At 56.8% G+C, this 26,415-nt stretch overlaps 1 protein-coding gene and 1 non-coding gene across 2 annotated transcripts; both read left to right on the top strand.

Moving 5' to 3' along the window:
- The first annotated feature begins 9,315 nt into the window (after nucleotides 1-9,315).
- Nucleotides 9,316-26,397, top strand: WNT10A (Wnt family member 10A). The gene is made up of 4 exons (XM_066189271.1): nucleotides 9,316-9,603; nucleotides 12,350-12,612; nucleotides 20,503-20,879; nucleotides 25,644-26,397. Exons 1-4 carry the CDS (start codon nucleotides 9,545-9,547, stop codon nucleotides 26,109-26,111), a joined length of 1,167 nt encoding a protein of 388 aa, XP_066045368.1. The 5' UTR covers nucleotides 9,316-9,544; the 3' UTR covers nucleotides 26,112-26,397.
- On the top strand, nucleotides 23,137-23,209 carry TRNAV-GAC (transfer RNA valine (anticodon GAC)). The gene has a single exon. It is a non-coding gene; the product is annotated as a tRNA-Val (tRNA).
- Nucleotides 26,398-26,415: the final 18 nt, after the last annotated feature.

The following is a 26,415-nucleotide window of genomic DNA, read 5'->3' as shown; positions in this document are numbered from 1 at the left end:
GCCCAGCAATCACTGGGGAGGGAACCTCTAAATTTGTCAGCTGCAACTTCACAGCTGGAAATTCCCTTCTGGCTTGGCCACAGTGGTGCTGGGAGAAGGGAGGCACATGGAACTCCTGTCCCCACGCCCACCCATGGGAACACATGGGTGGGTGTGAGTAGGGTAGGGTGGGTGCTGGTGAAGGTACTTGTGCATGCAAGCAGCTTGGTGTCTGTGGATGCACAGGCAGCATGTTTATGCTTGTTCACGACCACATGTGTGCATGTGAGTTTGTATATACACCCATCACCATGTGTGTGAGCCCCTCATGGGTATGTAAATAGGTTGGCCTGTGCATTTTCCTGCATCTCCATGAATACACAGCAAATTGCCAGTGTGTGTGTGTGTGACACTGTCCCTACGTGTGCCTGCGGGAGGGCATGTTTGCATGTCATATTGTGTTTCCTCAGGTGTGTCTGGGACAGGGAGGACATGTGTGAGTGCAAAATGGTCCTCCAGGAAGGGAGCTGGAGAGTTGCAGGAGCTCTATGCTGGAAGACGTGCGGAGCTGTTCCATAGGCTCTGCAGGTCCCTCTGAATTGGATGCACTTGAGCACACCTCAAGGCCTGGACTGTCTGTCAGGAGAGGTCAGTTCAGGCAGGTCTCATGAAACTTTAGGTCATTCCTGCTGTCCTCTGGAACCATAGCTGAGACCACCCATAGAGAGATTCTGAAACCCTTTGTGAGATGTTCAGAGTCTGAGCTCCAACCTTTGGCAAGTTCTTTCTCTGGATTGTCTCAGCTCCCCCACAATGTACTGCTTTCATGCTCTGGGCTGCATGGACATGGCTCTGGAGATGTGGCAACACATAAACCCCTGGGAAGACTTTTAGTGCTTTTGAATAAGGTATCTGATGTGTGTCCCCCCTGCCATTGCTCCAAATCACAGCTCCTGAAGGATGGAGCTCACAGAAGCCAAATATCTGGGGAGGAGGCACATGGTCTGTGCTTGTGGGGTAACTCCTCTGCACATCCATGAGTTACCTCTGCACTGTGTCTGTGAGCCTCTCACTGGTGTGCAAACCAGCTGGGCTGTGCGTCTTGTTCTCTGTCCAACTGAGGAAAAGGGACAACTCTCGTGGGGGCTGATGGCTCCTTACCACAGCTCTCTACCGCTCCTGATCTGGGCAAAGCCAAATCCATTCCTTTGGTAGCCAAGAGAAGCCCTGGCACAGGCAAATGCTGCCAGTAGCCTGTCAGGGCCTGGACTGGCCCAGTGGTCTGGAGATGGTTGAACAGCCAGCAGAGCCCCCTAGAAATCTCCCAGTTCTCCAGACCTCCACAACTCCCCATCCAATAAGACTTTGCCCCAGGTTCCTAACACACCCCAGCAGCCCCTAAGGGCAGTTACTCCCCAGGTCCCCTGAAGTGCCCCAGGATCCCCCCAGATTCCCAGAAGTCCTGCAGCCATCCAGACCCCCAGGAGCCTGCTGAACCCCTCAAGACCCACCAGTTCCCGGCGTGGGAGGCGCAGCATCCCCGCCGTCGCCATGGCAACCCGGGATGCGGGCGCAGCGGGCGGCACAGCGGCAGGAGGCCGCCAGGGGGAGCTGCGGCACGGCACGGGGAACATGGGAACGGGAATGGGAATGGGAATGGGAATGAGAATGGGAATGGGAATGGGATGGAGGGATGCATGTGGAATGTAGGAGTGGGAATGGGGTGGGATGGAGGGATACATGGGGAATATGGGAGTGGGAATGGAGTGGGATGGAGGGGTACATGGGGAAAATGGGAGTGGGCACAGGATTTAGTGGTAAACATGGCAGCGTGATGTTTACAGATGGACTCGATGATCTTAGAGGTTTTTTCCAACCTAAAAGATTCTATGGCTCAATGCATGTGTCTGTGTGTGAGGGCTCGTGGAGGTTCATTGGGTTGTGCAAGTGGCTGTGCTTGGGGAGCTGCTTGGTGGGTGTGTGTGTGTGTATGGGTGTGCATATGACTGTACTTGGGAGAATGGGCACGGGGGTGTGTGTGTGTGTGTGTGTGTGTGTGTGTGTGTGTGAGTGTGTGTGCTCTTGTGGGCAGTGGTCAAGCAGGACTCTCTTCTGCAAGGGGCTGGTGAAAGCCAGGGGTGCACAAGGGTGGCTGTGTGGGTGCAGTGAGTAGCTGTATAGTCTGGGGAGTATAGCTGTAGATGTGCATGTGTAGCCCAGATCCCTGCTACTGGACAGTTTACATTGCAAAACTTTCAGGATCTTCCCAAGGGAAAAAGAGGAAGTTTATAATAATTGGATTTAAAAAGAGAGAGAGGGAATCCCAAACCCCTGTAATGTTAATGAGTTTGTTGTTGGTTTGGGGTGGGTTTTTTTTTAACATGTTCTTTTGAAATGGGAAGACTGCAATTTTCCCTTCAATTTCCCAAGTTGAAAACAGCTGGATAGAATAATTCAATCAAACTTGAAAAAGAAAATCTCTCTGGACTGAGACCAAAAACAGAATATTTTTGCCCCCCAAAAAGAAGAACTTTAGGAAAGTTTGGAATAATGCAGATAAGTCCTAAGAGGGAGAGGCCAAGAAACTTGGACACCAGCTCAGCCAAGCTGAGCGGTCAGGCTTGGACAGTGGCACCCAAAAACTGTGTCAAACCCTTTTCCTGTGGCTGCACTGCCAGCTCACTGCTTGTCGCTGAGCAGGGGCTGCCTGGCCAGCAGCAGAGCTGGGTCCTGGCCAGGGCTCCTGCCTGACCAGCCCTGCTCTCCTGGGAGGCCTCTAACTCTCCTTCTCCAGGCTCTGCTGCTCCCTCCAGGGAGCTGCGTGTAACTGTTCTCCTCTGTTCTCACTCCATTTCTCAGTGATAGATGTCAGTCACCCAGGCAGCCATGAGGACACATTAACCCCAACTTGCCCTGGGGGGCCTGGCTTATCCCTGCCCATCATGGGCAACCCAGCTCCTCCTGGCTCTGCCCTCTTTCTGGGACTCCACTGCTTGCAGTGGCTGCCTCTGGAGTGGGGAACATGGGTGCTGGGGGGTGTCCAGGCCAGTCCTGCTGCAGCGTCTCCGAGCACTCAAGCAAGGGAATATGCTGTGACCCAGGGTACCTAAAGCAGAGTGCACAGATTGGGCATGATCTCTCGAGGGACAGGAGCTGCAAGATAACTGCAGCATCCTGGGAGTGGCTGTGCTGACCTGGCACACACTAGGCACTGTTCGTGAGGTCAGTGGGCTCTGGAGGCTGTCAGGGAGTTGCCTGACACCAGGGCACCCTTAGCTCCCCCACCCCAGAAGAAGGGCAGAGCAGAGGCTCCCTCACTCCTGGGTCCTGTTTCTGACTGCCAATGTCTCACCTTATCCAAATGAGATGGCCTCCACCCCATGGCCTCATTACTTACCCTGTAACATAGGCAGCAGCCATCCTCCATCTGTAGGGAGAGGGATCTGCTTGTGCATACCCCTGGAAGGCAGAGCTGCAGGAAAAGTGATTGCTGAGGTGGCTTCATGCCCTGATCATTGCACATGGGGACCAGCACCTCCCACCTATCCTTATGGCTGTGCATCCCTCCCCACAGGAGGCACCTGGAGCAGCCCTGCACAGATGTGCTTGGACAGCCCTATCCAGCCACCTCCCCACTGCCTCAGCCAGCAGCTTGGCCCTTTTGGAGACATGCTCTCCTTGCCAAAGGCAGTGCAAGTGTTGGGATCCCCCAGTGTGGTCAAACCAGCTCTGCCATGGAGTGTACCCTGGCACGGTCAGTGTCTGGTGTGTGGGAGGCAGTGTGCATGGGGGCTTGCTCCAGCCCCATGGAATGGTACCCACAGCAGGACTTCAACCCCTTCCTTGCACCCTGCTGGGATGGAGGTACCCTCTGCCAGGAGCTGGGAGGAAGATGCAGAGGGAAGATCTGCCTCCCTGCAAGGATGCTCCCAGGGATGGCCAGAGGTGGCCAGGTCCTGCCTTTCCACCCTGACGCAAGGGCAGCGTGTCTGAGTGCTGGTGCTGGCACTCACCCACTGCCCCGGGCTCTGCCAGCGCCCCAGCCCTGGGCAGCTGGGAGGACTGGCTGGGCCAGACTAGTGGCCGTGTGGTTGGTCCTGAGTCACATCGAGCAAACTCGGGCAAGCTGTGGGGTGTGAGCCAGCAAGGAGGCAGTGATGCTGGGGGCTGCAGTGCTGCTGGGCTGGGGAAGTTTGGCATGGTGACTAATGCTGCCACAAAAGGCAGGGTCACCCTGACCCCACGCCCAGCCCTGACTCATGCACCTGTCGCTCCAGTCCCATGGGTGCTGCTGGGCAGGGGAATGGAGAGAGCTGTGCTTCAGGATGTCAGAAGCTGGGTAAGTGGATGGTTGCATGGGCTCCCAGCAAACCTCCCCTTCCTCCTCCTCCTCCTCCTCCTCGTCCAAGCTTCCCCTCACTTTAAGATTCCCCAGAGCTTCCCCCTGCACCCCTTCAGCCCCACTCTTGTCATCAGAGGTGCCTCATCTCCCCACACCTGCACACACAGACTGGTTGGCCCTGCTGGTCCCAGAGGCCATCAACCCCTCCAAGGCTGCAGCATGGCCAGGATTATTCTTGTCCAGAGCAGGCTGTTCTCTCCTTGTGCTGCCATCTGGTCACATCTGTGGGCCCACAGCCAGTCTGCCAGAACAAGTAGAAGCAGCATGATATATACAGAGATCTCAACCCCTGCATTCTCTTGCCATGGATTTCTAGTGGGTCATCCTTAGACATCGCAGAAACTCAAAGAAGCTGCATGACTGTCCAGGACACAGGCCTTGGAAGTTGATTATCACAAGGCAAAAGGGGCTAGGGAAGGGCATATGCCAGGAGGAAAGAGGGAAAGAAAGCCAGCAAGTCATGGGCTGAGTGCTGAGGTGCTGGAAAGGAGTTCTGATGGAGATGACAACAGGAGAGCCAGCCTCATTCTCCTAGGGGTGTGGAGCCTGTGGTGTGGGGTGCTGGCAGGCCATGCTCCTGCACAAGGGAAGGGGAACAGAGCAGCCAAAGTGCAGGCAGCCTGAGGGCTGGGCAAGAGGATGTGCAGAGTAAGAGATGGAGGGGATGGCTAGAGATAGAAAGATGGAGGGAAGGGAGGATGGATAGAAAGAGGTATGGATGCTTCCCCAGTCCCCTGCACAAAGCATATCCTGGGGCATCCTGTAACCTGCTGAAAGGAAGGACCTGCCTGAGTGCCTTGGCCTGGGCAGAAGAGTTCCAAGGGGTATTCCCACAGTGCCCTGCGCCGATACTTCCCCATCACCTTTTGTGTGCTGGCTCTGGGGAGAAACCACCTTCATTCCAGCTCTGACAGCATCCCACATCCCTTCCTGGTCTCTGCAGTGTAGGGCTGCTGAGCAGTGCTGGAGATGGGACAGAAGCTTGGAGGTGACAGGTCCCAAGACCCACTGATGCTGCGTTCCCAACTGGGGGCCCACAGTAATGATAAGAACAGATGCAGTGCTCTCAGAAGGTTCAGCTTTTTGCCCTGAGCTTTGATGGTCCCATCAGGACCAAAGCACCCTCCACCAGCCTCGCATGCCTGCCTACACCCACCCCTGCTCAGAGGGGCCAGGTTCTGTTCTTAGTCCCCCAGATTCCAGGGGCTTATTCTTGTGCTTAAGGGCTTTGTCAGTGTGATGCAGAAGAAAGGCTGGAGCAAAAGACTCACCTGGCTCCTCTTCAGCCCCAGGATATTGCTGGGACATGAGGAAACAGGTCCCCCCCGCCTGTCCCTGCTGTGACCACTAAGACTATGGGACACAGTGGCTGGTCTCCTCCCCAGGTCAGCAGGAGTGTGCGAGTGACACACCCACTCTTGGAAGTGATTATGAAAGGATGAAAGTGTTTCTGATCTGATTTTCCTTGGCCTTTTTTTTTTTTTTTTCCTTTCTTTTTTGTATATAGGATCCTAACAAACATCTGTGCTCCTGAAGCCTGGAAGCAAGAGTTCCTTCCCTCAGGGAAGGAGCTTCTGGTGGGAAGGTGTCCTGCTTTCACCAGGGGATCTCTGGTGAGTCCAGGCTGAGGGCAGCACATGTAATCCCTAGGGAGGCCTGAGAAAGAAAGGGGTACAGAGGACCTGCTGAGGACACCTGAGCCAGGAAGCTGTCTGAAACTGGAAGCTGTTTCTCAGCCCTGCCCCTGTCTGCTAAGTGGGGGTTCAGACAGTCTGTTCCAGAATGTAAAGGGGAAAGTCAAGACAGGAGCCAGGTCTTGTGTGAGAGGAAGTGGAGAGGGTGGGAGCAATGGCTTCTATGTTAGGGACCACTGAGTGTCATGTCCACAAATCTGCTGGTGTGCTCTGCCCAACCCTAACATCACATCTCTCATTGCCAGTCTGCACCTCCTTTGGTGGCAGGTGACTAATGGGTGTCCTGACACCATTCCCAAACTCCTGTGGGACACTGCACATCACTTGCTGGGTGCTGGGGGATCCAGGAGGGCAGCAGCTATGGAGGAAGCGATGAGTGCTGGGTTATGCTGTGCCAGGAACTTCTCTGTATTCTCACGTCCTTGTCTGAGGAATGGAAGGTTCTGACCCTCACCTCTTGCTAAACTGTGTGGGCAAGGAAGTTGGAGGGTAGATGCTGGCTCCATACCAATGTCCATACCTGCACACAGGCTAAGCCCACTCAGGAGCAGAGCTGGGGACAGGAGAACAGCCAGTAACCTCAGGATTACAAAAGGAACCTCAGTGGTGATGCCACACCGCTGCACCCACGAAGAACCAGCATAGTCTTAGGCCTCACCCTCAGATTGCCATTCATTTCCCAAAGGAAGAGCATTTTCCTCTCTGGTGCAAACAGGAACCATCGGAGAAGAGCAAAGAAGGTAGTGCTTGTCAGTGCTGCTGTGCTGGTGGGGAGATACACAGTACCCACCTGGTGGAGAGTGATTTGCCAGCTGCCAGGCAACTGTTAATGGCCCAAACACCAGCCTGGGATGGGCTGTGATGGCTGGGGATAGTGGGGGCCTGCAAGGGCCTGCCATCCCCCATCCCCAGTGCCCAAGTGGAGGCCCCTAGAGTGGGCACCCAAACTAAGGGGACATCAAGTATCCCCACGACTGGGAAGAGGCTGCATTAGGGCAGATTGCATTTGCTGTGAGCCCAGGGAGCCTGGGCTTTTCTAGGGCCACTCTCCTGTCCCCAAGGAGGCAGCAGGCTGACACAGGGATAATCTGCAAGGCCACTGCACAGCTCCCAGACAAAAGATATACCCTGCCCATCGGGAATCCATGAAGGTAAGGGGTGCCCAAGAACTAAACTGATGGTGCCAAGGAAGTGGGCAAAAATTGGGTGCCCAACCTGGGAGTGTTTGTGGGCTGAGGCTGGCAGTGCTTGGTGGCCCTGTTGAGGGAAGGCAGAACCACATCCACAGCTTCTCCATAGGCACTGGCCCTATAGCACTGCTCTCCCGGCATTGGGTTGGGGGAACCTAAAACGGGGCTGACACATGGGATGTACATGGCCATTTTCCACGCCCACAAACACGGAGTCACACCCCCAGCATGTGTCACTCACGCTCACAGCCCTGTGCACACTGACAGGCACGCACACGCCTCGCACCACCAGGAATGCCTTCCTGCACAACCACAGCTCGTGCCAGCATCCCGTCCCCAGGTGCACACCCTGATACCTCTATGAACCTCGAGCATCCCCTGCACACCCCATACAAGGGATACTCACCCCCACTCCTCCTCCATGCTACGCACAGCCCTCTCCCTGTGTTCACTCACTCCATGCCTCACGCCTTTCCTGTCTGCCGGTACACTCACTCCCCACACACCCCACACCATGCACTCTCTCCACCCCCATTAACACTTACCCATGCACCCATACCCTGCCGATTCACCCTATGCCTCAATCACATTCAATCCACACTGTCCACACTTGACCACATTGCACACACTCGCCTTACATCCCATGCACATTCACCCCACACCCAGTGCACACAGGCACTGGGATTGAGAACAGTCATACCCTCAACACTCCACACATGCTCATGCCCACCACTCACACTTTCTCTGTACTCCATGCACACTCACCCCATGCCATGCAACCTTATGCCATACCTAGTGCCTGCTCACATCCCCCATGCCCTACACACTTAGCCCACACCATACACACATCACACGCCCTCGCCCCTGCCATGCACACTCACCTGTGCACTGCTTTCTCACCATGCTCGGGTACAAGGGTCCCCCCTACTCATGCATGCTGTGCACACTCACCCTTGTCCCATACAACACTCAACCAAGCCATGCACAAATCACCCCACACCCTATGCCCTTACCCACACTTGGTGCACTCTCACGCTGAGCACATTGATTCCACACCTAGTGTATGCTTATCCCACACCATGTACATTCACCCATACTCGGTGCACACTCTGCTTCCTTGTGCACATCACTACACCCCACGCCCACAGCACCTTTCCCCCATGCCCTGAGCACACTCCCCCAGCAGCGTGCAGTCCCCCAGGTCCCCACGAATATGGTCCCACACCATGCACACTCAACCTCCCACCCCACGCACAGTCCCCCACACCGTGCAGACATGCCCACGGGCCGCATACACCCAGCCCTCCCCGCGCTCCAGACCCACGCCGCACATGCTCACCCCACACCACGAACACTTACCCTGCGCACACTCCTCCGCGCTGAGCATTCCCACCACACACACTTCTCCGCGCTGTGCATGCTTGCCCCACACACCGTGCCCACTCACCCACGCTGTGCCCACCCTACGCCGCTTCCCCCCCCAGCCCAGCGCCCACTCTCCCGCCGCCCGTGCCCGCTCGCCCCCCCGCCGCCCGCTCCCTCCCCGGCAGGCTGCGTGCGACACGCCGGGCTCCCCGCCCCGCTGCCACCCTCTGCCCCGTCCTTCCCCCGCGGGCTCCTGTCTGGACGTGTCGGGACTCGGGCTCCGGGCGCTGAGTAATGCTCGGCGCAGCGCGATCCCAGGCAGAGGCGCTGCCGCCGCCACTCCGCGCCCCGCGCTCCCGGGGCGCTCCGGCCGCCACCGTGCTCGCTCCGCCGGAGGCCCGGCGACACCGGTGGCAGGGGGCGGCGGGGGGGCCGCGGCTCCCCATGTGCCTGCGGGCCCCGCGGGAGCCGCGGAGCCGCTCGCCCGGCAAGCCCTGCCCACGCCCGCCGCGGCCCCGGAGCCCCGGGGCGCCCTGGGGAGCGGCGGGGGAGCGCACCCCGAGGGCCGAGGGACCCCCCGGCCCCCCGGCACGTCCCGCCATGGGGGGCTGAGCCGGGGGGCTGTGCACGGTGGGGCGGCGGCGGGCAGGGCGGGGGGCGCGCAGCCTTCGCCGGGCTCGGAGGGCGCCGGGGCGGCGGGAGGCGGGGGGGGCATCCCGGGAGGATGGCAGAGCCGCCCCGGCGAGCCGAGCCCCGGCTCGCAGGGAGCCAGTGAGAGGGAGGAGAGGGGAAAACACAAACAAGCAAACAACCCACAACAAACAAAGCGGGCAGAGAGCAGCGCCGAGCCCCGCCGCCCCTGCCCCAAAGGCGCCCGCCCGCCCGCAGCCCGCACAGCCGCTGCCCCAGCGAAGATGCGCCCGGCCCTGGCCCACGGACTCTGCTCGCTGCTGCTCAGCCTCTGGGTACCCAGGTAGGAGCTGCACCCCTCCATCCCCAGCCCCGCCGCTGAGAGCCCCGGCCCCACGGGGAGGGCGCCGGGAAGCCGCTGCGCCCAGCCCCGCACCGGGGGCGGTCTGCCCGGGGGGCTCCTGGGGGGGTCCCGCCGCCTCAACCCGGCCCCGCACGCTTGCGGCCCCTCTTTCAAGGGGATGTCAGGGCTGCTGCCCCCTCTGCCTTCCCTGGTCCCGACGGAACGCTGGTGGGATGCGCAGCTTCTCCCGCTCCAGGAGGCTGTCCCCCTTCCTCCCCGACCGGAGACGCTCCAGCGCCCTCCCCGACTGCCTCAGTTTCCCCGCTCGCCCGCGGAGGACGGGGGAATGCTGGCTGGGCTGTCACTGTCGTGGGGGTCGCTGCTTACTGGATCCCCCTGCGACCCCTCCCTCGCTCCGCCTGTCCTAAATGCTAGAGGGGTAAGAGGGGGCCACCTGCTTTCCAGAAAGCGAGCCCCCAAATTCACCATCTCTGTCCGTCTTCGCCTTACCCCTGCCCGCTCCCAAACTTGTGCGCTCCAGGCAGCCAGGGGTTAATCGTGGTGCTGGTGTGAGTGGAAGGGGGGGGGGGGGGTCCCCCGCCCTTCCCCCTCCCTCCAGCCTCTTTAAATATAATTTGTTAACGTTGGGACTTGTATTAATTAAAGCAGCAGCCGCTGCAGCCTGTGACCTGGGGGCCTGTCACCGTGAAATCAAGTTTAAATCCAGATTTAAAGGGGGAAGAGAGCTGGGGGGAGTGCTGTATCCTCCTAAGAAGTGTGACAGTGACAGCTTCTTGCCGGTGCCTGGCCCTCCTGAGCCTTGGGTGGAGCAAGAGGCAGAAGGACCTTCCTTCTACTCTCCGGAGTCCCTGCCTCAGTTTCCCCGCAGTGCAATCGGGAGAAAGACCGAAACATCGCCCCCATCCCGGGATGCCCTGGGAAATGATGGCAGACGCTGGGTCAGGCTCAGGACACGCAGGGAACGAAGTCGTTGCAGTGCTCGGAGCAGGAGCTCCTGGGTTGGGGATGGTGGCAGCTGCATCCTGCTCTGCATCTTTTGTCGGTCAGGGCTTGCTTGACAGTGGGAGTGAGTGCAGGAAACCAGGAAGAAGGTTTCCCCTCCTGTGTAGGGGTTTTGGAGGGATGCACACCCTTTGTCTCTCTTCTTCACTCCACCTTGACTCTCCCTGTTGAAGTCACTGTGGATTTGCACTGGGGCATAGTCAAATACTACCCATGAAAGTGGTGGGATGGATATAAACACCCTTGGGAAGCTGGAGAAAGCAGCAGCCTGATCTTGACAGTTCTCCCTCTCCCCTGAGCAAGCTGTAATTCAGCAGAGATACTGGGGCTGAACCCTCTCTCCAGAGCTGGGTGAGCACTGAGCTGGGGAGCTTCTCCCCTGACAGCTGCTTCTGCCCAAGTACCTGAACCAGGCTTGCAGGGTTTGAGGGAACACAGGGAGAGTAACCCTTCTCCCCAAGACCTGGCAGCTGCAGTCCTTCCTCCAGCATCCTCCTCCAGGTCTTGTTTCTGTAATCAAAGTTCAAAGGGCTTTGAGCTCCTTGCTTCTCCCAGGGACCCAGCTCTTGCCTGTCCCAGAGAACAGGGAGAGACCTTCCTGGGAAGAGCTCCCAGCAGGGACCAAGCTCTCCTGAACATGCAGTGGGGTGGTGCTGAGCTCCTAGTGGACCATGCTGCAAGATGCTGGATGCTGCTGAGCATCCCACTGCCTGCTACTTGCTTTGTGGATCTTCCACCTGGACGCTGTTTATCCCAGAGTTCTTCAAGCCATTCTCTGGAGTTGAGCAAACACTTCCTGCTGTCTCCTTCTCCAGATTTGTCTGTCATGTGTATCTCCATATTAGCTCTAGGCATCTCTTTCTGGACAAGCTTTATCTCCCCACATCCCTTATCCCATCTCCACACACTCCACCTACTTTCTCATTTCCCCAGGTAGCATCTCTGTTTGTGTAAGTACCTGTACCCCTGCCATGGACCATGTGCCTCTCCTTGCACCCATCCATTTGCTACTCTCTGTGCTTCTGTGGACACAGGCATCTGCTTCAGTGGAGCTAGGATGTGACAGTGGACTTGGGACTGTTGCTGGGAGCTTGAGGATACTTGGCACAGTACTTGGATCCATATTTCACAGCTGAGCTGAAAAGAAAAGGCTGATCACTCCTTTTTCCTCCCTTGCAAGGACCAGCAGTGTTGGGGCGATACAGGAGATGCAGGGAGGGAATCAGCCAGCAGCAGGGATGGAGCCAGATGTGGAATGGGCCTCCTGCTCCAGGGTCTCTCAATTCTCCCATGGGGAAACCCACACTTTCTGTGGAAGGCGAGCTGGGGCAATGCGTGCTGAGAGTCTGCAGTACATGGCCAGTGTGGGAGATCCCTGGGGGAGCACACAGAGAGAGTGCAATCCTGGGAGATGCTGGGCTCCAGAGGCAGGATGGCCATATTTGACTGCTGCTGGGCAAAGACTGCCAGCGTGTCTGTACTGTACTTATGTTTCTGGAGGGGACTGCAGCCTCAGTGCTGCTGGGTATCTCTGCCTGGATGAGCTGCCATTGAGCACAGGGTTTTCCCAGACTTCCCTATATGCAATGGGCTCAGTGTGGATTGAGAAGCGTCTCCCTTTCCCGTGTGTGTCCCCCACAGACTTTTCCCCTTCCCCAAATGAAAAACCAAGTGGTTGGCACATTGCTTGCTCTGGGCTCAAGGGTGTCCTTTTCCCTCCCAGCTCCTGCTCCAATGAGATCCTGGGCCTGAAGCTGCCATCAGAGCCAGTGTTGAATGCCAACACGGTGTGCCTGACGCTGCCGGGGCTGACGCGGCGGCAGCTGGAGGTGTGTGTGCGCCACCCTGATGTCACCGCCTCGGCCATCCAGGGTATCCAGATTGCCATCCATGAGTGCCAGCACCAGTTCCGGGACCAGCGCTGGAATTGCTCCAGCCTTGAGACCAAAAACAAGATTCCGTATGAGAGCATCATCTTCAGCAGAGGTAAGGGTTGGACGGTTCCCCTCCTGTCTCACTATCCAGCACCTGCTCTCTGGAGCCCTTGTGAGTTCCCCCTGGGCCTCTGCACAGCTCTTCCCTGGCCCAGGGGATGAGGCAAGCTCTTCAGCATCCCCGTGGATGAAGGCAGAGAAATGTTATAGTCTGCCAGATGAAGGAGCACTGCACTACGGCAAAGCTGCTCCATGCACCTTTGTACCTGCACTGGCCCTTGTCCTGAGCTGCTTCTCCCTGACCTGCTCCACCTGCTCCTAAGGCTCTTTCCAGGCCCTCCTGCTTTCTGGCATCTTCTCCCCATGTGGTGTAGGCTGGTGTTTGGAGCAGTGCCATGGGTGCACAGCATAGTTGGTGGGTCTGAAGGTGGATACCATGCTCTGGGATTTGGTTTGGTGGATACAGTTGAGCATCTTGGCTCAGTCCTGCTCTGGGGATGGTGTTTTAGTGTGCCGTGATGAGTTGAAATGCCTGTAACTAGTGGGACCTAGCTCTGTGAGCCTGTTACCCTGGTGTTCTGCCCTTGTGTTGGCTTTCCAGTGCAGAGAGGTAAGGGCTCTGTTTTGTGAGACCCTAAAATATGATGGCAGAGGAGACAGGGATACAGGCTGTCCTGGGAGCTCACCTGCACACAGAGCCCCCAGCTACACTGCTGAGAGAACTCTCCTAGCTCTCCACATTCTGCCAAGGATCCTGGTGCCAGGATCTCATCTCCCTCGCAGTCATGTCTGGCTCTGCCTATATCAGGACCTCCCTGGTTGATACTCTCTCCAGCAGACTCTGGGGTGCAGAGGGGCTGGCCTGTATGGTGCAGGCTAGGGTTGTGACCTGATGAGATCTTCTAGAGGACTTGAATGTATCTTTTCACCTGAGTACCCTTTCTTGAGGCCTGTGCCTGAGTATATTTCTAAGTGCCCATTGCCACAAATCATGGTCAGGAAGGACAATATGGTGCCAGTGGCCAGTAGTCAGGGTGCTGAGGGCAGGCCAGGTGCCCAGCACACATACAACTCCTCCAGCTCCCAAGAAAGGTGAAAACTACCTAAGAAACTGCTCACATACCCACTTTGTGAGCCTCTCAGCCTGATGCCCAGCAGAGAGTTGCAATCATCCACTCTTCTTCAAACATCCTTCCCCATCTTGCATCTTCTTTCCCTGGGACTATGAGGAGAGTCTCAAAGAGGAGAGGTTGGCAGCTTGAGGCTTACATGTCATTGGGGGAGTGTGCTGGCAGGAGCCCACAGGCAGCTGTAGCAAGTGGGAGAAGGCTGGAGAGGGGATCACAGAAACATTTTCGTGTCTGAAGATTTCTCACATCCAGGGCAGCCTGCACAGCCTCAGTGGGTGGAATGCTACCTCGGAGCATGTGTGGCATCAGGGCTGTGGTCCTGCCATGGAGCAGCCCTGGTCCCTGTCAGGACCTTAGTGCCTGGAGAAGGGCAGTGTCTCTTCCCTCTGTGAGCAGTGCCCAGGTTAGCGCCTGGCAGGAAGGGTGGGGACTGTCAGCCCTGATAAGCATCGAGGTATTTCCAGGTCCTCTGAGGAATGCGGTTCACTTCTAGTCTCCTCAGGCGGCAGGAGACACCAACTTGCTGGCTCAAGTTGCTCACACACCCAGACAAGCTTCCTTGCTCTGAGTCCCACCAAGCTGGGTGAGAAGCACCAGCAGCAGAGAGCATTGACCTGCATCCCTCCCTCAGTCCACCTTGTCTGCTGGTGGCCTCAGTGACTTGCACCTCACTTCTGTCTCAGATGCTCCTGCAGCCCTTCCTGCTGTCACGGCTGTGGCCGATGGATGCGGGAGCTCCCACAGACCCTGGACTCCTGCCCCTGTCTTGAGCTATTGGATATGGCTCAGCATATGCTCTCAGCATTGGTGGGATCCCTTTCTCTGGAATGGAGACACAACATCCAGCAGCAGGGCAGGATGGAGGTAAACCTGGAGCATCACAGCAGGCAGGCCTCTCATCGAACTCCTGTTTCGGCAGCAGAGGTTGCAGGATGAGCCCCAAGCATCCAAAGTATCTCATATTGCTTGGAGCCATTTGCCATGGAGCAAGCCTTGATGCTGGAGCCCTGGCCCACTTTGAACCCACTCATGTCCCTCAATCACAGTGCTGGAGCTCTGAGCTTTGCCTTCCATCTGTTACAGGCACAGCCATCAGGAAGGGGATGCATCTCAGGAGCTCAGTGCTGGAGGAGAGGCAAGTGGTAGAAGTGAGGGGTGCAGGCTCCATGCTGCAGACTTTAATGCATCTGACCTCCAGGGACCAGGTCTCTGCTTTGCGCCCTGCCTCGTCCTTGCCGTGCCTGGGAATGCAACGTGCTTGTAGGATCATTGTTTGTAACCCGAAGTGACAGACCCCTTTAATCTTTCATTCCTTTTCCCACTTCTTCTGCCATCAGTTCAGCCGTGCGTGAATCTCACTTTAAATTATTTGTAGCTGGCTTCTCCCTGCCACTCTCCCTGCTTGGCTCCACTCCTCAACTCTGTCCTGTCCTCCTGCATCTCTCACATCTTCTCCATTGTGGGCATGAGCTGGACAGGATGCAACACTGTTCCAAGCTATCCCATGGTGCCTGTCCCACACTCTGCCCAGCATCCAGGCACTCAGTGGAGCCAGAGACCACATCCCCTGGGGACAGAGAAGAGGACAATGGCAAATGAGTGCCCATCTCCTCATCCTGCTGAGCTGATTCCAGAAGTTTGAGTGCAAGCCCTGAGGAGACAGGAAGGAGAGGATTCAAATTGGACAGTGCTGGGAGTCTGGGGTGGCTTCAGAGCACCATAGCTGGAGACAGGGATGCTGACAGCATGCTGGGCAGAGCACAGACCTGGAAGGTGCTGCCATCCCTGAGGCATGGGAAACAGTGGCTGTGAGGCACAACAGCAGGTTAGTGGAGGCCAGGGACAGTGCCCAGGAGTTTACCATCCCTGCTCTCACAGAGCCACTGGGTTCTTTGGAGACAACGCCATGGTCTGTGGGTGTTTTAGGTCTGGTCTTTTGATGCTGTGGCCTTGGGGTATGAGATGTTCTTGTACCCTCTCTTGAGTCTCCAGTGCCATCTGCACCCGCCATCTTCCTTGGCCCATGTCCCCTCCATGCTCAACAGTGCTATTGCAAATCCTCCTCCAGTCTTCCCTGGCTCCCCAGCTGGCTGCCTATGTACTCACCACCTTCCTGCCCATTCTCTGGCACTGTCACTTCTGCCAGGACTCTCCTGTCCCTGGTCCCATGCTTCTCTGTTGTACCTCCCTCTCCTTCCATGTGCTTGCCTGTCTGACAGAGACATCCTCTCCTGGCCTCAGGAGACATAGGGGGAGGGAGCAGTAAGGTGGAGGCAGGTGGCTGCATCTACATCAGCAGTGGAAATAGGTTCCTTGCTCCTGCTCCAAGGGTGAGCAGCACAATTGTGTCCACCTCACTGGAGAGGATGGCTGTTGTCCTGGTATATTGTCCCACCGCATCATCTGTGGGCTGCCAGGCACTGTGTGGCTTGGCTGCGCTGACCCATGCCTGGTTGCCTGACAAAAATCAAGCTGCAGATGGTAGTGGGTCACTGAGTCTTGGTCCTTGTCCAGTACGTGTGCAGCCATGGGTGGGTACAATGCCATCAGGGCTGGGACTGTCTGGCTGCTGGGCAGGGGCTGTTTGAGGTGTGCTGTGGGACTGACTATTCACCTTTGCTCATCCTAACCCCCAACCCCATCTACATGAAGCTCTGAAAAAATTAGGACCCCCCCACCATGGAGGGGCTGGATGTCCTTGAAGGCCTTCAAAGGCTCATGGTTGGAGGGCACATGACTCTGGAGTGCAGTATCTCTTGGTTCCTGCAGCATTTGGAGAGATGGATGATGCTTCCATGCCCTGTTCCCACCTTAGAAGGTCTCGCTGGGGACAAGGAGTCTGCATGGCCATGGCCAGAGCTTGATTTCTTCCAGCAGGGAGTGGGGAACTCCCTGCAAGGATAGAAACACCAGGTGCTGGGGCCCAGCCAGCTGTGAAACAGAGCTTGGGGAAGCTTTGCTGTGTGCTGAGGGAGGCAGGTGCTGTTACAGCTATCCAGGGAGATGCTGCCAAGCTCAGGACCCTGGAACCCAGCTCTGCAGAGCCCCAGCCAAGCTCCAGTGCCCGCAGACCGCAGCGCCTAGCCTGGCACACCTGCAGCTGGGCTGCTGGCAGGGTTTTGTGTACCCCCAGGCAAACCCAGGGCTTTGCCCACCTGGCCCTGAAGGACATGCGGGTGCTGTGGATGCTTGGCTTCATCCCTGTGGGTTCCCCCATTCCCTGGGCCTTCTCCCCACTGATGGTGCAAGTGAGACCTTGGGGCCAGGCAGGATTCCTGGCCATGCGGGGCTGAGCTCGGCTCTCTGCAGCCTGCACAGCAGCAAGGGCTGCTCTCTCAGTGCTGTGGGTGGACAAGGAGCGAAGGCTGCGGGCTGTCCCTGGCACGCTCAAGAAGGTGCAGGGAGGCAAGTTGGGATCTGCAGGGAGGCATTTAGTGCCTGGTGCTGGGCCAGACCCTGGCAGGTTCACCTGCAGTTTAATTAGGGAGAGGGGAGGGGAGGGAGCGGGGCTGGGGGAGAGGCAGCGTGTTGGGACTGGCTGTCTCGGCAGGCCTTGCAGGAGGTGGTGGGAGAATTTCTCCTCTGCCTTATATCAGAGCTGGGGCAATGTGCCCACAGCTCCTGGCAGCTACACCCCACTCCTGGGGGGTATTGCCATGAAGGGGGCAGCTGAGCATTCCTGGGGTACCCTGGGGTGGGTCTACATGAGGCTGTCCTGCTGGCTCCCTCAGTGCCACACAGGCATTGCAGTGATGGGTGCTGGGAGAGAGTTGCTGCCTGGATGTGATGGTGAGCGGTGGGAGGAAGGCCATGACTCCAGCTTTCCCTGGTCTACAGACTGTAGAGCCTGGAGCTGTGCCTGAGCCCTGTAGCCTTCATTGCACATCTGCTTGAAAGATGGAGGAACTGCAGCATCCATGGTGCAGCCAGTGGTGCTTGGACTTGAGGTCTTGCTAAATGACTCCCCATCTTGTAGGCACATCTTGACAGGGAAAACTTTCCCTGCTAGGAAAGCTGTTTTGGGATTTGACCTGAGGAAGAGATTTCAGATCTGTCCTCCTTGCCTAGCATGGTCTTTGAGTACACAGCAGGCTGGATGCCTGTGATGGTGTCAGGACTGTGTCCTCCATTCCCTCTTCCCTGCAGGATGCAATACTTCTTGTACCTCCCACAGCTACACCTCTTCTGTGGTCTCCAGAGGGAAATGGTGACTCAAAAATCACTGCTGAGGTCTTAGGTGGCTGGGGTAGCTGAAGAGCCTCCCTCCAAAGGGCTCAGGTCTGGCCACTACATGCCAGTCTCAGCTGTGGTTCCTGGAAGCTTCCACCCTTGCTGAGCCCGCGAGGCGGGTGGTTGTTGCCTGCAGCCATGTTGCTCGTTGCTTTGCTTCAATCCTCTGTCTCTGGCGTGGCTAGGGTAGAGCAAGGAATGTAAACCGAACCTCCTAGCAGAACTGTACTGGCATGGCTGCTGTGATCCCAGTGCTGCCCTGACCCCCTCCTCCCCTTTGCTCACAGCTCCCCATGAGGGCAGGTGAGGGAAGAAGGGGAGAAGGCAGGGAAGAATGGTGGGGCCCGTCAGAGTGATGCTGAGCAGGGAAAGGACCATGATGAGATGGGAACAAGAATTCCTGAATGCTGTGATGTCATGTCCTGGGGGCCAGTCTGTCCCCTGCCCACCACCTGGGGGATGGCAGCTCCGGGGACAAGGACCCATACTTCATCCATTAGCTCACATGTACTTGGAAAGCACTAGAGGAAGAAGAAGGACTAGGGCTTTAACCCACGGGTTTCCCAGCCATGGAGGGTGCCAAATCAACCTGACCTCTTTACCTGTAAGGACACAGGCTTGCTAGACGGACTGGGTGGGGTAGAGCTTGTGTCTGGGCTCCAGAAGGGATTTTAAGGAGATGCCACCCTCGAAATTATTTTTTAGGCTGGAGAAATGTGCGAGAAAGAGGCAGGGCTGAGAGGAGGGTGTTTTGCTAGGTGAAGGGTTTGCTGCCTCTGTCCCCAGGCACTGGCTGTGCGAGGAGCTGGGGATGTCCAGCAGGGTGGCAGTGACAAACTGGGCTGTGCCCAGGTTTGGCATATGAAGGGCTGAAGCTGGCCCAGATGGTGGGATCAGAGAACTGACATAGGGAGGATTTGGGAACCCAGGAGACCTCTCTGCGCTGGTTCTCCATCTTCCACGGCTCACCTGGGGACTGAAGCTCCCCAGATGTAGGCCTTCATGCTCCAGCAGCGCTGTGGGTGTGTTGCAGGCACTGCCTGCCAGTACTCTCCCTGGGGAAGCTGCACAGCACAGCGTACGCACCAGCAGCTCCATTACCTGCCCGCTGAAAAATGTTGTTCAACTTGTGCATGGAAAGAGGCAGGCTGAGAGCAAGCTTGTCCCACACCAAGGGGAAGCTGGGAGAGGTTCCTGCTGGCTTTTAAGCAGCGCCTCGTTAATTTTTTAAATGCACCAGTGTCAAATTAACACACAAAAGAGCAGCACGACTTTAAATGCAGGTTTCCGGGCTGCATTTCATTTTCCTTTAATAAGATCATAGCATTTGCTCAGCGGGCGGCAGCGAACCGCCGAGAAGACATGCGTGATGGGGAGCACTGCCAAGGATGGGCGACAGCAGCAGCTGCACTCTCACCTCTCCTGACTCTGTGGCACAGGCAAGGGAGCTGGCAGAGCTTTAGGGTGCTCACCCAAGACCCCCATTTGATGGCATGGATCTGGTAAAGAAAACACCCTAAAACCTGTTGTCTGTTCAGCTGTGTCAAAGTCAGGGCCAATCAAACTGTTCATGTCCAACAGAGGCAGAGAGGCTGGGAACTCCAGCTATTTATTTATTCACATGTGATGCCACGGCACAAAATCTGGCTCTCCCTCCATGCTCGCCTCATGCTGGGGCCAGTCACTGTGCACCAAAGCAAAGGGCACTGCAGGCTCCCCGCCTGACCTAGGAACCACAAACAAAAGTATTACTTCGCATTTCAAATAAAATAGAAACTCCCAGGGAGGAGAGGATCCTCACCTGGCTTCAGTGAAGCCAAAAGATTCTCAGGCATCCCCTGCTCACAGCTACATGGAGCCCCATGGAACCCCTTCTGTGAGACCTGTCCCTGTCCCCATCTGCCCTGTCTCCAGCTAATGACACTTGTGGATGTCCTCACTCCCTAGCGTTTAATGACAACCAGCTGCCGGCTCTGGCAGTGCATGGTGTGGTCACAGCATACTCTAACTTACTAGGGATGCTCATTTTTTCCCAGCGTGGTAGCACATTTAGAGCTTCTTGTGGGACCTGGCAGGGTTCAGGGTGGGAAGGGCAGATGTATGGGGCTGGATAGGCAGTGCAGCCTGCTCTTTTTACTGCTTAATCTGCACCCTATGAGTAAGAAAAACTGGCCTATTCTTCAGCAGGAATATCTCTCAGGCAGCGTTATATTCAGTATAGTAGGAAACTCTGAGTGGAGAGGGGAGGAGGGATTGCCTTTCCTATCAGAGCCATGATGCTTATGCCTGAGCAGTGCTGTGGTGGCATCTCCTGGAGTGATGTGAGAGCAGGGTGATGGTGGAAGCTGGGGTCCCAGCCAGGTGAGGGCTGGCCCTCAGGGTAGCAGTGTGTCCTGGTGGGGATGAGGCTGGAGAGCAGAGTGGGGATTCACTCATGGCCTGTGTGGGAGCTGGAGCACCAGGGTAAAGCAAGACACAAGCTGAACCTCCAAATCCCCATGCCACAGTCTGATGCTGAATTTATCCAGCCCCCCACAGGGTCACACCACCCAGCCTGAGCCCCGCTGTCTCCTTCCTTGCAGGCTTTCGGGAGAGCGCCTTTGCCTACGCCATAGCGGCGGCCGGCGTGGTGCACGCCGTGTCCAACGCCTGTGCCCTGGGGAAGCTGCAGGCCTGTGGCTGTGACCAGAAGCGCCGTGGCGATGAGGAGGCTTTCCGGCGCAAGCTGCACCGCCTCCAGCTGGAAGCCATGAACCGTGGCAAAGGCATGGTGCACGGGGTGCACATGGAGCACATGCCGGCAGAGACCCCTGGCCTCCAGGACTCCTGGGAATGGGGAGGGTGCAGCCCTGATGTGGACTATGGAGAGAAGTTTTCCAAGGATTTTCTCGATTCCCGGGAAACCTACAGGGATATCCACTCCCGTATGCGGCTGCACAACAACCGCGTGGGCCGGCAGGTGAGTGGGGCACTGGTGACAGTGGTGGAGAAATGATGGTGGGAACAAGGTTCCTGGGACATGTGTGGGAAGGCTGTGAGGGACTCGTGCTGGTGGCTGTGGAACCATTTGTGAGTCCGGGATTGCCCTTAAGGCACCCCCTCTACCCAGTCTTGCCCAGAACAAAGGCAGTGATGCCCTTAGCAGGACAGGGCTGCAAGGATATGCCGATCAAACACATGCTGGGAACAATACCTCTTGCATTGCTGCTGTGGCCTTGCCAAGGGACACTGTCCCAGACTACTGTCACCTGTCTGTGCTGCAGTGGTGCTGCTGGGGTGGCAGAGCAATGATTTTGGCTCCTGCCTCTCCGGAACTGGGTGAACTGGCGTTGGGCAGCTGCAGTGGGAGGAAGCTAAAGACAGGGAGGAGAAAGTCACTGGCATCACGGGGGCACAGCACAGATTCTGCAGCACCCAGCCATGACTCTGCCTCCAGAAAGGGAGCCACTGCCCTGAGGAGGCAGATGTGAATGAGATTGAGTTAGGCAGTGGGCTCCTGTACCAGCTGGGAAACACAGCATGCTCTTGGGAGCAGAGGTGACAGACCACAGCCTTGCCCCCATCTCTAGCAGTGTGCTGGAGCCTGTCCAGGCAAGCAGGACAGCCTCCCCTCCATTCTTACGATGTCAGGTCTTGTTAAAGGTACTAATTAGTAGCTCACTCTGTCTGGAAGCTGAGGTTTAAAAGCAGCCTGATATTGGAGACAAGGAGCATGCAGGCAGGAGCGGCTGGGAGGGTGGCTGCATTTCCCTGCCTGTTTTTGCTCACAGCAGGTGCCTGAGAGATCCCATCCATTGAATCCAACAGGACATGTCCCCAAGACCCCAGCCACATGCTGCCAGGGCAGTGCCAAGGGATGTGTAGTGGCTGCAGAAATAAATAATTAAAGGTCAGAATTCCACAGGGAATGTTTCCTTGGGATAGTTCAGGCATTTGGATGTGCCTCTTGCTTTGAGCATGTTTGAAGCCAGCTGTGAGGTGAGGATGCTGCAGAGCAAGATCTTAATGTGTGGCTTTCCTTGATGCTGGAGCTGAGCTTTACCATCCTGGAGAAGACACCTCAGTTTAGCCAAGCTGTAAATACCTGGGGAATACCAAAGCTTTTGATTTTTTTGGCTTTGTTTGCTTGTGTATGGTGAAAACTTACTCAGTATTAGGCAGCTAAATCCTCTACAGGCTGGTCTGGCCCAATCTGGGCAAGACCTCCATTCCAGTTCTGACTGCAGGACTCATCCTGATTCCCCTACATCTCTCCATGCCCTGGATCTCTGGGACTCTTGGCAGTACTCAGAAACCTGTGATCTGTGTTCCCTGTTTCCCAAGGGAAACCTCACAACCTGCAGAAGGAAGGGAAGGTGAGAGAGGAATATTTGCTCTGGCAGGATGTCACGAAACATTTCCTGTGGGATCCAGTAACAGTGAAAATGCCTGGGGTCTGCTTGTCTTTGAGGGCAGGCAGGCATGGGACTGGCAATGTCAGCTCTTGGTGGCTTCAGAGACAAGATCTGGACTGATGAAAGAAGCCTGGGAGCTAGAAGAAGCGGCAGAAGAAGACTAAAGGAATAAAGGAGGGAACGGTGCCTGTGAAGGTGGGGAAGAAATGCCTGGACAGGTTGCCCAGATCAGGGACCTTGTTGAGACGAGAGTGAGAGCCCATGTGTGATGGCTGTGGGTGCCCAGCTTTGGAACAAGATGATGCTGTGCCTGGTCTGTGTCTGTTGGTGCCATGCTTATTTCCAGGGCTGGTCCTGGCCCCCCCACTGGGGATGGGTTCTCCAGCTCCCCACCTGCTCTTATAACAGTGCTGTGGGTCCCACACCCACCCAAGACTCACTTACTACTAGGGGCAATTTTCCTGCTGTAATAAGGAACAATCTCCTTGGATTTTCCAGGAAAGGAATGGTTGTGCTGATTGCAGAAGCTCTGTGGTTCTCCCCTTCAAGTCCTGAGGCTTGAACCTCTTTAGCAGAGCAGTGATGTGGACATGCATGCCTCGTGCCGTGCCCTGCCATGCACCATCCCTCTCCATGCACAAAGTAGCTGTAGCACCCGGAGCTCTCCAGCATTTCACTGATTCTGAGCATCCTCTCTGTGTTTCCTGTGTATCCCGAGGGTGCTGTGGGTGTGGGTTAGCCTGTCTCCCAGCTCAGACCCTACAGTGCTGGAGGGAGGTGACAATTCCATGAGTGGTGGCATCCAGGTGCCATCAGATGTGGGTTTCTGTAGTGTAGTGGTTATCACGTTCGCCTGACACGCGGAAGGTCCCTGGTTCGAAACCAGGCAGAAACACACTGATTTTTCCATTTTATATCCAGCTATGAAGCTGGGCAGGGGATTGCAGCCATGCAGCATCCTCTGATAGTGGCAGTGGTGACCTTGGTCCTCAGGAATAGGAAGCCCTGGGATAATCATGGCTTGGTCCAACTCAAGACTGAGGTGGGTGTTCTGCATCCCTGGGAGGCAGCAACCTCTCCAGCAAAGAGCAGCAGGACTGTGAAAGAGACTTTGCAGGTCCTCCTAACTCACCAGATCAGAGGATGAAAGCAAGCCAGGAACTACCCATTACCCTCACAACAAAGACCTACGATAAAGCTCTTATGAGCGTGCCTGGGAGGAGCTGGGAATGTGCAAAAGAAAGCACCAGCGAGTCCGGGCATGTATCGAACTTGGGTGTCTATGAGACAGGGAAAGGACGGGTAAGGGTGCATGCAGAAAATTCAATGACAAAAGCATGGGGCCAAGACTCAGATGGGCCCTGCCTGCATCTCCCAGCTCTGTCAGGGTCCTGTCCCCTCTGTGCTGCCTGTGCAGGAGGGAAAGAACAAGCTATCGCTGGTCAGAGGTGGATGGGTGTTGTGGTTCTAGGGCTCGGGATGCTCAGCAGTGATGGCTTGGGTGATGGAGATGGCCACGCTTGACTTCTTCAGCCCCTGCTGCGACCAGCTATACCCCAAATGAACCCCTGTCCAGCTGTCACACCAGTATCCCATCCATCCCAATGGTGAACCTGCCAGCCACAGCCCTGTATACAGATTTTTCCTGGTCCAGCCAAGCCAGCAGGGAGGGAATGTGGGAAAGGATGTGGTCCCAGTGCCAGTATGTTCCCAGGGATAGTGACAAGAGCAGTGGCAAGCAGCTGGTGTTCCTGGCTGGCACACCCAGGACATGGTGGAGAGGCCAGGTAGCTCATTACCTGTGAGGTGGAGGCTCTTTCTGGCAGGAGCAGGACTCTCAGCAGGATGAAAGCCAAACTCCAGCCCAGCCCAGACCTCTCCACCATGTGCCCCAAGCTCCAGATGTGTTTCCCTGACCTGCCTTCATTACCATAACTGCTTAGCAACTTGGAGATTTACTCAAAAATAAGAAAACAAGGAATAAAAACTGCCCACCCCTACCTAAACAAGGCAGTCGTGTCACATGTGTCCCTCCCAGGGAAGGGGCAGGAACAGACAACATGTGGCAGGCATGAAGATAGGTAGCTGGGCAGGACTGGCATTGTAGGACAGCACCCTCCACAAGGACAGATGTCCCCTGGAATCCCCCCACAAGCCTTGGGGCATGGGCCTGGGTATGGGGATCAGCCTGTGATAGTCTGCAAGCCCCAGCTGAACTCCTGGTGGGGTTTGGGTGTCCACAAGGGAAAGGAACTTGCTGAAGTTTGTGTGAGCATGTGGAAATGGGGGCACACAACCCAGTAGGGAATCCCTGTTGGGACAGAGCAGAGGACATTAAAAACTCTTTCCAGGCTGTGTGGAGAGTGGATGTATGGCCATGTTGTGCCCCTGGAGATTGATGGGCATGAGCTGTTCCTCTTGGCTTGGCCACAGCAGTATCCCTTACAGGAATGGGGGATGTAGGGGATCCCAGCATGCAACCTGGGGGCTAAGTAGCCTTGCCCAGGAAATCCAAGGAACTCCACACTGGCCTCTAGCCCCTGCACAAGCTGTGCTTTCAGGCTAGACCTAACTACAGCAGAGCCCATCCAAGGCACCCTGCCCTTGAATGGAGTGGATGTATAGCATTGGCCACACTGCAGCCTCTACAAACTGTAAATCAGGGATGTGATCCCAGCTTGGAATTCAGGTGGTGGTGGGAGGCAGTGCCTCAGCCCCCTGGCACTGTGGCCAGGTTGGCTGAAGGAGAGCAGACAAGAGCCAAAAGCAGAGCTGCTCCCAGGACTCCCAGAACTGGAGCTTTATGGGATGAAGGCCTTGGGGAGGGGAGGGGAAGGGAAGGGAAAAGCATCCCCTCATCTGCCCCACTTGCAGTGCTACTGGCTGGTGAGGTGTGTGGGAGACCCTTGCACTGGGAGGGTCCCAGAATGGCTGCACAGATGCAACCATGCTGGCTTTGAACGGGGGTCCAGGATCAGGTTGATGCTGCTGGAGCCAAGCAGCAGTGGGAGGTGAGATCCAGGCTCCTTCCCCTTCCTGTGCTCAAATAGCTCACCCTCTCCTTTAGGTGCCAGTCCCTTGCTGAAACATGAAAGCCAGTTGGTATTGCCAGGATGGGAAGGGACAGGGTGTGGGACATGAGTTGCACTGGGCACAGCAGCAGGGTGCAGCCTTGCTGGCTTTGCAGTTCCAGAGCTTTGATGGCTACTCATGCCAGCCCGTGATGTTCCCGTAGTGCCAACCCACACAGAGCTCCATTGTGGCTTCTCCAGTCCCCAGAATGTGTCTCCTTCATGCTAACTCCTCTGTGTCCTTCCTTCCCTGTCCAGGTGGTGATGGACAATATGAGGAGAAAGTGCAAATGCCACGGTACCTCAGGGAGCTGCCAGCTGAAGACATGCTGGCAGGTGACGCCTGAGTTTCGCCTGGTGGGGTCCCTGCTCAAGGACCGCTTCTACGGGGCCACTCTCATCCGGCCCCACAACCGGAATGCCGGGCAGCTGGAGCCGGGCCACGCTCGGCATCGCCGCCGGGCTGGCATCAGCGAGCTGGTTTACTTTGAGAAGTCACCCGACTTTTGCGAGCGAGAACCGGCCCTGGACTCCTTGGGCACTCAGGGGCGCCTGTGCAACAAGACCAGCCCGGGCATGGACAACTGTGAGAGCCTGTGCTGTGGCCGCGGGCACAACATCCTGCGGCAGACACGCAGCGAGCGCTGCAACTGCAAGTTCCACTGGTGCTGCTTCGTGGCCTGCGAGGAGTGTCGCATCACCGAGTGGGTCAGCGTCTGCAAGTAGCCCGGCAGGGATGGGTGCCCACCCCAGTTTGTCAGGGACAAGCACGCCTGCCTGCGGCAGGGGAGGGAGACGGGGATTGGCGCTGGGGGGGGAAGTGGAGCCGCGATACCCGCTTCCCTCCGCTCCGAGGGAGCAGGAGAGGACATGCTCAGCACCCTCCAAAATCAGCACTTTGTCGTCACCTGGGAAGGGCAGGGCTGCCCGCTGCCCCCCAGCCCCACATGAGAGCACCAAGGCTCCCGGCCCCGGGGAGCGCACGGCCATGCTGTACAGACAGACCGCCGACACCAGCACCACTCGGGGG

This window comes from Chamaea fasciata, unplaced genomic scaffold (genome assembly GCF_029207755.1).
Source record: "Chamaea fasciata isolate MVZ Bird 193981 ecotype frontalis unplaced genomic scaffold, bChaFas1.0.hap1 SCAF_8, whole genome shotgun sequence".
Lineage (NCBI taxonomy): Eukaryota > Metazoa > Chordata > Aves > Passeriformes > Sylviidae > Chamaea > Chamaea fasciata.
Note: the sequence above shows the minus strand (reverse complement) of the source record. Positions and strands in the feature narration are given on the sequence as shown.

Coding starts and splice junctions, on each gene's coding strand:
- WNT10A (XM_066189271.1), top strand. CDS start 9,545: ATGCGCCCGGCCCTGGCCCACGGACTCTGCTCGCTGCTGCTCAGCCTC. Junction 9,604..12,349: donor CTCAGCCTCTGGGTACCCAG/GTAGGAGCTGCA, acceptor TTTCCCTCCCAG/CTCCTGCTCCAATGAGATCC. Junction 12,613..20,502: donor GAGCATCATCTTCAGCAGAG/GTAAGGGTTGGA, acceptor CCTTCCTTGCAG/GCTTTCGGGAGAGCGCCTTT.